This window comes from Syngnathoides biaculeatus, chromosome 22, assembly GCF_019802595.1.
Source record: "Syngnathoides biaculeatus isolate LvHL_M chromosome 22, ASM1980259v1, whole genome shotgun sequence".
NCBI classification, from domain to species: Eukaryota; Metazoa; Chordata; class Actinopteri; order Syngnathiformes; family Syngnathidae; genus Syngnathoides; species Syngnathoides biaculeatus.
In genome coordinates, this window is record NC_084661.1 from 2778942 (window position 1) to 2789786 (window position 10845).

The 10845-nt window shown below is 43.8% G+C and overlaps 1 protein-coding gene across 5 annotated transcripts in view; it reads right to left on the bottom strand.

Moving 5' to 3' along the window:
- Positions 1-10845, bottom strand: part of lrrc45 (leucine rich repeat containing 45) — a 36191-nt gene that overhangs the window by 22717 nt on the left and 2629 nt on the right. Inside the window, exons 1-4 of one of the 5 annotated variants that reach the window (XM_061810088.1) lie at positions 10482-10826; positions 6425-6686; positions 244-305; positions 84-154 (exon numbers count right to left, since the gene is read on the bottom strand). In XM_061810088.1, coding sequence (XP_061666072.1) covers positions 84-154; positions 244-305; positions 6425-6644 — 353 coding nt within the window. In that variant the 5' untranslated portion in view covers positions 6645-6686; positions 10482-10826. Of the gene's footprint in view, positions 1-83; positions 155-243; positions 306-6424; positions 6687-10376; positions 10421-10481; positions 10827-10845 lie in introns of those variants that run through there. The other 4 variants (XM_061810087.1, XM_061810091.1, XM_061810090.1 and 1 more) reach the window with 4 other exon arrangements.

Sequence of the window (10845 nt, forward strand, 5' to 3'; positions counted from 1 at the left end):
CTGCATACAAAATGTCCACAACCATATTCATTTTTAAAATACACCTAATACAAAGTATGAATGAAAATAGATGTAGTTCTCACCGGATAAGAGTATTGTTATGTGCCAACAACTTTCCCAACACCTCAGCCCCTGCTGATTTTAGATTATTTCCCTGTTAATAACATTTTGGACAGAAAAAAATATATAATAAAATATTTTCAGCAACTAAGAATGAATACAGTTGAAATTGTCAAGAGTTACCTTTAGATTCAAGACTTTAAGGGTTGTATTGTAAAAAAGACCAGTCAGAAAAACTTTGGCACCTACAAATTAACACACAAAGAGGGAAACATAAACAAAGGATATACTGTTCCCTCGTTATTTGAGGGGGTTACTTTCCTTAACACCCCCCATCCGACACGCGAATAATGAAAATCCGTGAATGATGGATGCAGTATTAAAATACCTCTATGTGATATGTACCATATTTTTGCGACCAAACGGCGCACTTAAGTCTTACATTTCCTTCAAAATGGAGAGCGCACCTCAGGTGCACGAGTTCCATCATCTGTAAATGTTATGGGACTAGAACAATGATGGACACTAGAACACACTAGTTACATTGTTAGCATGCATGCTAGCATGTGTTTCAGCATGTATGTAACCAGTGTATTTATGTGTACTTCATTGGACAAATCACTGGGCTTTTAGTCTGCCTTAAATTTTGTACATACATTTAACATCTTAAACAACAACAATCAACATTCATATATCCAGGAATATATGAAAAGAGTGCCATCAAACGGTGACAAGGTGAAAATTATGTCAAGTTTGATCCTAATCTCTTCTGGCCTCAAGGGTATACATTCTATATAGGAGCAACAGATAATTTCACACTCAGACCTGATTTTGCTGAGATACAGGCACTAGTCACTATAATGAGATAGTGATACAGTAAAATTATTCTGTATCAGACTTAACTTAACCAAATATCTTCAAACCCTGCATACTTGAGAAATGGTATCTAAATCATGATAGAATTATATTGTTCATAATTTCATGACAAAGGAAATCGATTTGGGGGTTAAATGCAAACACTCCTGGAAGATGATTTACCAGTAAATGGAATGGTAAATTTTTAATTGCTGCCATTTGTTGGACAACATGGATTACTCCCTCCCCCACCACTCCAAAGAAAAACTGGTTTGACATAACCGCATCCCACCTTACATAAGCAATCAAAAACTGAAACAGGAAACCATCTAAAAATGCTAAAAAGGGTCTTCCTAGTATATCTCTCCTTGAGCTGTCACCTTATTGTGGTGGAGGGTTTTCTGTGTCCCAATGCTCCAAGGAGCTTGGAGCATTGGGACCTAGACAAGTTAGCTCCTAGGACCTACAAGCTAAGTTGTCTGAGGCTTTATGACACAGGCAGGGTCACCCATGGCAAACATGTCTGAAGTGAGGGACCGGACAAAGCACAGCTCCAAAAGCCCCTATGAGGACAAAGAATCCAGGATGATGTTTTCCCTTGCTCACGGTCACAGGGTGCCCCCTTATGGAGCGCCAAGCCTGGAGGTGGGACTCGAAGGTGAGGGTCTGGTGGCTGGGTCTACACCCATAGGGACTGGTCAGGCACAGCACAAAGGGGTAATGTGGGTCCCCCTTACCATGGGCTCATCACCTGTGTGTGGGGCCATAGGGGTCAGGTAAAATGTGATTTCCCATGTGAAATACACCGACATGTCTTCCCATGAGGAAGGAGTCTGGGATCTCAGAGGTAGGGGCTCCCATCTTTTGGGTTGAGAATCACTGAGGTGGTTGAAAAGCTCCCGGGTGGTAAGGCCCTGAGCGTTGATTAGTGTGGTTCCCCTTTTTAAGAAGGTGGACTGGATGGTGTGTTCCAACTACAGGAGGATCACACTCCTAAGCCTCCATGGTAAGGTCAATTCAGAAGTGCAGGAGGGTCCAATGGGAAGTCCAACCTCCAATTCAGGAGCACCACTGTGGTTTTCGTCCTGGCCATGGAACAGCGTATCAGCTCATCACCCTTGGCAGAGTCCTTAAAAAGCTCCTTGTTGGTTGGGCCCCGGGTTTGGATGAGATTCGCCCGGAGTTCCTAAAGGTTCTGGATGTTGTGGGGCTATTCTGGTTGACACGCCTCTGCAAAATCACGTGGACATCGGGGACAGTGCCCCTGGGGTGGTGGTCCCCCTTTTCAAGACGGGTGACCAGAGGTTGTGCTCCAACTATAGAGGGATCACACTCCTCAGACTCCCTGGTAAGGTCTACTCAAGGGTACTTGAGAGGAGGGTCCATTGGGAAGTCATGTCTCAGATTCAGGAGGAGCAATGTGGTTTTCATCCTGGCCGTGGAACAATGGACCAGCTATACACCCTCGGCAGGATCCTCGAGGGTGCGTGGGAGTTCGCCCAACCAGTCTCCATGTGTTTTGTGGACTTGGAGAAGGTATTCGACCGTGTCCCTTGGGGAGTCCTGTGGGGGGTTCTTCAGGAGTATGGGTTACCAAACCCCCTGATACGAGCTGTTCGGTTCCCCCTACGACGGCTGTCAGAGTTTGGTCCGCATTGCCGGCAATAAGTCGTATTCGTTTCCGGTGAGAGTTCGACTCCGCCAAGGCTGCCCCTTTGTCACCGATTTTGTTCCTAACTTTTATGGACAGAATTTCTAGGCGCAGGTGAGACGTAGAGGGTGTCTGGTTTGGTGGCCTCAGCATCGCATCTCTGCTCTTTCCAGATGATGTTCTGTTGGTTTTATCAAGCGTTGATCTTCAGCTCTCACAGGAGCGATTCACAGCAGAGTGTGAAGCAGCTGGGATGAGAATCTGCACCTCCAAATCCGAGACGATGGTCCTCAGTTGGAAAAGGGTGGCGTGCCCTCTCCAGGTTGTGGATGAGATTCTACCCCAAGTGGAGGAGTTCAAGTATCTTGGGGTCTTGTTCAGGAGTGAGGGAAGAATGGAGCGGGAGACAGACAGATTGGTGCAGCTTCTGCAGTGATGCGGACTTATCGGTCCGTTGTGGTAAAGAGGGAGCTAAGTCGAAAGGTGTAGCTCTCAATTAACCAGTCGATCTACATTCCTACTCTCACCTATGGGCATGAGCTGTGGGCCGTGAACGAACAAACAAGATCCCGGATACAAGTGGCCGAAATGAGTTTCCTCCACAGGGTGTCCGGGCTCTCCCTTAAAGCTAGGGTGTGAAGCTCGGTCATCCAGGAGGAGCGCAGTTTCGAGCCACTACTCCTCAGCATTTAGAGGAGCCAGATGAGGTGGCTGGGGCATCTGATTCGGATGCCTCCTGGACGCCTCCCTGGTGAGGTGTTCCGGGCATGTCTCACCAGAAAGAGACCCAGTACACGCTGGAGAGACTACGTATCTTGGCTGGGTTGGTAACTCCTTGGGATCCCTCGGAAGAGCTGGAAGAAGTGGCTGGGGAAAGGGAAGTCTGGGTATCTCTGCTGAAGCTATTTCCCCTGCGACCCGACCCGGAAAAGTGATATAAATGGATGGATAGATGGATTCCTAGGCACATTATCAGTATGGTAATGTTTTTTTAAAGAGTATCGGGTTTTGTTGGCTTCATCAAGCCATGAGCTCCAACTCTCACTGGAGCAGTAAGCAGCTGGCTTGGATGAAAATTAGTACCTCCAAATCTGAGACCGTGGCACTCACCCAGAAAAGGGTGGAGTGCCCTTTCCAGGTTGGGGAGGAGTTCAAATATCTTTTTCACGAGAGGAAGGAATGGTACGGGAGAACAACAGGCGGACCAGTCCAGCATCTGCAGTAATGCAGACTTTGTATCAGTCAATTGTAGTGAAGAAGGAACTAAGACGAAAGGTGAAGCTCTTTATTTATCAGTCCCTCTACATTCCTACCATCATCTCTGGTCACAAGCTGTAGTTCATGACCGAAATACAGATCCCAGATACAAGCGGCCGAATTGAGTTTCCTCTGTGGGGTCCCCGGACTTTCCCTTAAAGATAGTGAGAAGGTCGGTCATCCAAGAGGGGCTCAGAGTAGAGCCACGGCTCAGTCACATTGACAGGACCCAGATGAAGTAGCTCGGAAAGACGCCGTCTGGATGCCTGATGAGGTATTCCACGCATATCCTACTGGGATGAAACCCCTGGGACGCCCCAGGATATGCTGGAGTAGACTATGCCTCTCGGCTTGCGGAAGAACGCCTTAGGATACTCTCAGAAGAGCTGGAGGTCGTGGCTGGGGAGAGGGAAGTCTGGGCTTCCTTGCTTAAATTACTGCTCCCATGATCTGACCTAAGATAAGCAGAAGAAAATGGAAGAATGGAAGGATCTTCATGCAGTGAAGAAAATAAGTATTTGAACACCCTGCTATATTGCAAGTTCTCCCACTTAGAAATCATGGAGGGGTCTGAATTTTTCATCGTATGTGCATGTCCACTGTTAGAGAGATAATCTAAAAAGAAAAATACATAAATCACTGTATAATTTTTTAACTTTTCATTTGTGTGATACAGCTGCAAATAAGTATTTGAACACCGGAGAAAACAAATCTTAATATTTAGTACAATAGCCTTTGAGTGCAATTATAGGGGTCAAACGTTTCCTGTAGTTGTTCACCAGGTTTCCACACACTGCAGGAGGGATTTTGGCCCACTCCTCCACACAGCTTTCTAGATCAGACACGTTTCTGGGCTGTCACTGAGTAACATGGAGTTTGAGCTCCCTCCAAAGGTTTTCCATTGTCTTTAGGTCTGGAGACTGTCGAGGCCACGCCAGAACCTTGATATGCTTCTTACAGAGCCACTCCTTGGTTTTTCTGGCTGTGTGCTTCGGGTCATTGTCATGTTGAAAGACCCAGCAGTGACCCATCTCAATGCTCTGACTGAGGGAAAGAAGTTGTTCCCCAAAATCTCACAATACATGGCTGCAGTCATCCCCTCCTTAATACAGTGCAGTCGTCCTATCCCATGTGCACAAAGCATGATGCTACCACCCCGATGCTTCACAGTAGGGATGATGTTCTTGGGATGGAACTCCTCATTCGTCTTCCTCCAAACACGGTAAGTAGAATTATGACCAAAAAGTTCAATTTTTGTCTCATCTGACCACAAAACCTTGTCCCATGACTCCTCTGTATCATCCAAATGGTCATTTGCAAACTTAAGACGGGCCTTGACATGTGCTGGTTTAAGCAGGGGAACCTTATTACCAACAGTCACCCTGGAAACGGTGGTCCCAGCTCTTTTCAGGTCATTGAGCAAGTCCTATCGTGGAGTCTTGGGCTGATTCTTCATCTTTCTAAGGATCGTTGAGACCCCACGAGGTGATATCTTGGATTGGGCTCCACTCCCATTGAGATTGACCATCATGTTTAGCTTCTTCCATTTTCTAATGATTGCTCCAACAGTGGACCCTTTTTCACCAAGCTGCTTGGCAATTTCTCCGTTGCCCTTTCCAGCCATGTGGAGTTTTACAATTTTGTCTCTGGTGTCTTTGGACAGCTCTTTGGTCTTGGCCATGTTACAAGTTTGAGTCTGACTGTATGGGGTGGACAGGTGTCTTTATGCAGCTAACAACCTCACACAGGTACGTCTGATTCAGGATAATACATGGATTGGAGGTGGACTTTTAAAGGTCTTTGAGGGTCAGAATTCTAGCTGATACACAGGTGTTCAAATACTTATTTGCAGCTGTATCACACAAATTGTTAAAAAAAAAAAAACATACATTGTGATTTCTGGATTTTTCTTTTTGGATTATCTCTCTCACAGTGGACATGCACCTACAATGAAAATTTCAGACCCCTCCATGATTTTTAAGTGAGAGAACCTGCAATATAGCAGGGTGTTCAAATAGTTATTTTCTTCACTGTTGTGATGTGATGTAGGTTAAATAAGTGGATGAGAACAATTTCATGTTATCTTTGGCACTAAGAACCTTTAAACACTCAGCATGTATATATTTCAATAAAAGATCCATCCATTTTCTTAGCTGCGTATCCTCACAAGGGTCGCAGGAGTGCTCAAGCCTATCCCAGCTGTCAACGGGCAGGAGGCAGGGTACACCCTCAACTGGTTTCTATCCAATCGCAGGGCACCTGGAGATCAACAGTCACACTAACAACCACACCTTGGAGCAATTTAGAGTGTCCAATTAAAATTGCATATTTTTGGGATGTGGGAGGAAACCGGAGTATCCGAAGAAAACCCATGCTGTCATGGGGAGAACATGCAAACTCCACATGGGTGGGGCCAGGATTGAACCCTGGACTCTGAACTGTGAGGCCAATGTTTTACAGCTGCGCCGCAATGCCACCTCAATAAAAGATAATTATCTAAAATCACATCACTTTGTTAAGGCATAATTTTTGAGAGTTCATGCCTACATACTCCCATGCTTATAATCATCATGCTAAACCAGTCATGGTGTTCTCACTCACCTTCATCACTAAGCATGCAGTCACTGAGTGACAATTCTGAAAAGAAAGTGTCTTTTTGAAAAGCACGGGCAAGCAGTGCGCAGGTATCTGTGGACAGACTCAGCCCACTCAGATCCAGACGGGAAGCTCTGCATTCCTGCAGTTTCACCATCACACTGTCTTGGGGCTCCACACCTCTTTCCTCACACAGGCATAAGTACATCTGCCTGAAATCCTCCATTCTGCTGTCCTTTTGCACACCACTTCTTCATCCCCATCAAAACTAAAGGATGAAACATCAATCACAGTTGGAGAATTTTAGTTTTTACAAATGTTCTCTACACACATATATATATATATATATATATATATATATATATAGCAAGTTGAAAAAAAAAAATCACACAAATCAATTATGACATTTCACTTGGGGTCATTTCCAGTGATAAAAATATTGTAATTTTCTTTTGTAATTCTGGGAGTTTGAATGGGTTATTTTAATATCATTTGATCATTAATTGTAAAGACAAGACAAAATGTATCTTTGCTCTTTTTAATGGTGCCTGGATGTTATATGAGTGATATGGTATACAATTTGTTAGCACATCTGCCTGTTCAAATCCAACCTGACCTCTGTGGAGTTTGTACGCTCTCCCTGTGCCTGTGAGAGTTTCCTTCCACATGCCAAAAACATGCATGGTAGGATATTCAGAGACTCTAAATTGCCCATAGTTGTGAGTCCGATTGTGAACGGCTGTTTGTTTATATGTGACCTGTTACTAGAGGGTGACCAATTCAGGGTGTACCATGGCTCTCGGCCAAAAATACAGTGGCTTGTGAAAGTATTCGGCCAACTTGAACTTTTCAACCGTTCCCCATATTTCAGGCTTCAAACATAAAGATTTTTTTTTGTCAAGAATCAACAAGTCATCAAGTCATCAATCATGAAATGGAACAACATTTATTGGAAATCTTGTACTTTTTAACGAATAAAAACCTGAAGGGTGGGGCATGCAATATTATTCAGCCCCTTTACTTTCAGTGGAGCAAAGTCACTCCAGAGGTTCAGTGAGGATCTCTGAATGATCCAATGTTGACTGATGATGATAAATAGAATCCACTTGTGTGTAATCAAGTCTCCTTATAAATGCACCTGCTCTGTGATAGACTCAGGGTTCTGTTTAAGATGAATGGAGCCAGATAAAAGACCATTCTGGAAGAAATGCTGTTGGAGTCTACAAAAGACCTGAGACTGGAATGGAGATTTATTTTCCCAATAAGACAATGATCCAAAACATAAAGCCAAATCTACAATGGAAAGGCTCACACACGTATCCAGGTGTTAGAATGACCAAGTCAAAGTCCAGACCTGAATCCAATCGAGAATCTGTGGGCAGAGCTGGGGACTGCTCACAAACACTCTCTTTCCAACCTCAATGAGCTGTTTTACAAGGAAGAATGGGCAAGAATCTCAGTCTCTCGATGTGCAAAACTGATAGAGACATACTCCAAGTGCAGCAAAAGGTAGTGCTACAAAATATTAATGCAAGGGGGACAAATAATTTTGCACACCCCACTTTTCAGGTTTTTATTTGTTAAAAAAGTTTAAAATATCCAATAAATTTCATTCCACTTCACGATTGTGTCCCACTTGTTGATTCATGACAAGAAATGTTAAATTCATATCTTTATGTTTGAAGCCTGAAATGTGGCGAAAGGTTGAAAAGTTCAAGGGGGCCGAATACTTTCACAAGGCACTGTAGCTTGGATAGACTGCAGCACACCTGCAGCCCAAGTGAGGATAAGCGGTATAGAAAATGGATAGATGTTTCATTCTGTCAATTTGCCCTATACATTTACAAGGCAGCACGATAACTGCCCTTTCATTCTAAAATATTCCCACTTTACTTTGTATAATGTGATGAGTCAGTCCTGCATGCCTGAGATCCTAGTGAGGATAAGCAGCTTGGAAAATGAATGGATGGATGGCTTTCCCTGCAACAATCAACCATTCCCTCCTACCTGAAATCTGCAACAGTCATCCCCATCGCAAAGAAAGCAGCCATTGACAAGTCTAAATGATTACAGGCCTATTGCACTCACACCTGTGATCATGAAGTGCTTTGATTTGAGAAGCTGGTTGCACGCCACACAAGGGGCTCAGTTCCTCCCTCACTCCACCCCTACCAGTTTGCCTACAGAGGAAACCGGTCCACTGAAGATGCTATCACAATAGTGCTCCACACTGTACTGAGCCACCTAGAACGCCAAGGGAACTATGTCAGGATGCTTTTCAGGACTCTAGTTCAGCCTTTAATACTACCATCATCCCAGGTATTTAGGTTGACAAACTCACCCTCCTTGGACCATCTTCTTCCATCTGCTGCTGGATTAAAGACTTCCTCACAAACCATCCACAGTCTGTCAGACTTGGCCCACACCTCTCTTCCTCAATTACCCTCAGTACCGGGTCTCCCCAAGGCTGTGTACTGAGCCCTCTGCTGTACTCTCTGTACACATATGACTCCATAGCAGCTCATCCCAGCAACTCCATTATCAAGGTTACTGATGACACCACCGTGATTGGGCTCACCTCAGAAGGAGATGAGTCTGCCTACAGAAACGAGATTGGTAAATTGTCAAAGTGATGTTCTTGCAAACAACCCTACACTGAACACCATAAAGACGAAGGAACTCATCCTGGACTTCCGAAAATGCAGCCTCGACCTGGTACCACTGTTAATCAATGGGGAGTGTGTGGAGAGGGTCCACTCCTTCAAATTTCTGGGAGTCTACATCACGGACAAACTCACTGGGACTGTAAATACCACTGATGTGGTGAAAAAGGCCCAGCAGCGACTCCACCTCTTGAGAGTGCTCAAGAAGAACAACTTGGAAGCTAAGCTGCTACAGAACCACGGTGGAGAGCATCCTCACTTACAGTATCACAGTGTGGTATGCTGGATGCACAGCAGCGGAGAGGAAAGCTCTGCAAAGAATGGTCAACAGTGCCCAGAAGATCACTGGTTGCTCTCTGCCCTCCCTTGAGGACATTGCCAACTCCCGTTATCACAGCAGAGCCACTAATATTGTAAAGGGCTCTTCACATCCTGGTCATCACTTGTTTAACCTGCTGGCCTCTGGCAGGCGGTACAGGTCTCACAAAACACGGACAACCAGATTCAAGGACAGCTTTTTCTCCAGAGCCATCAACTCCTTGAACTCAAAACATTGAATATAACAATGAAATGTAATATTTTGCAACTGCACTTTTGTGCATTTATTTATTTTAGCAACAACTGTGCCTTGATGTTTTATCTATTGCTTTTTTTTTTAATCTAAGATGTCCTTCGATTTTTATTCTATTTTATTGCACCTTGTGGTGAAGCACTCATCATTTCATTGTATGCACAGCATATACTGACAATAAAGGCTTTTAATTTGATTGATATATGGCTAAATGTCTCCCATGCTTCCAGTCATATTTTCAAAATATTACTGACAATTGAAAACTGGAGGCCTTTATAGTAAAGGCAAACCTTATTGACAGAGCAAATCGTGGTGACCTATTGAAATAAACTTCTTCCCCAAAACATTGCATAATGGAATAAAAAAAAAAAAAAACAGCTTCATCATCTTTCCCCTTTAAACTCTTTGGATACAAGTGAATAAATTTTCCTAGTTAGCCATTAAAAAGGCATATTAAGCAAGAGAAGAAAATTAATTTATATCCATCTACTTTCTGAAACGCTTATCCTCACAAGGGCGGAAAGAGTGTTGGAGCCTGTCCAAGCTATCTTCGGGGAGGAGACGGGGTACAGCCTGAACTCTTTGCCAGTCATTTGCAGAATCCTAGATACACTGAGTATGACAAAATGTAATTAGCATCTTAGAGAGTAACACCTAAACAATATAGGTCACTGGAAACGCGTCAGCTAAAAGAAAAGTAAAGACAAACAATCTCTACGTCTACCTGGTTATATTGCATACGTGCCTTTGTTGGCTTCTATTCATTCGATAAAAAAAATTACTTGGTTAACCGATCTGCTGAAGTTACGAACATGCGATGGGCGCGTACTTCTGAAAGCGATGAAAGGAGAACAACCTTCTGAGAAAATTTAAACCAGGTTCGAACTGTGTTTTGTTGAATAAACACCGACCTTAAGGAGTTGATCACTGCATTTTGCACAGAACACAGGTGACAAGCAAAAACCAAACCGAGTAACCAGGAAGTGTTCATTGAGCGTGAGGCATCATGGTCAATGTATGCTACTCATGGTTCATCCGCTTCCTAATCATTAGGATTAGGCTAATGCACGGCTTTCGCTCTTGTATATAACATCTTAAACCCGGTTATTCAAAATACACATATGACCTAAATATTTCGTGTCAATTACTATCCACATTGTTTGCTAAGAGACGAAATAAAACGTGTTTAATTT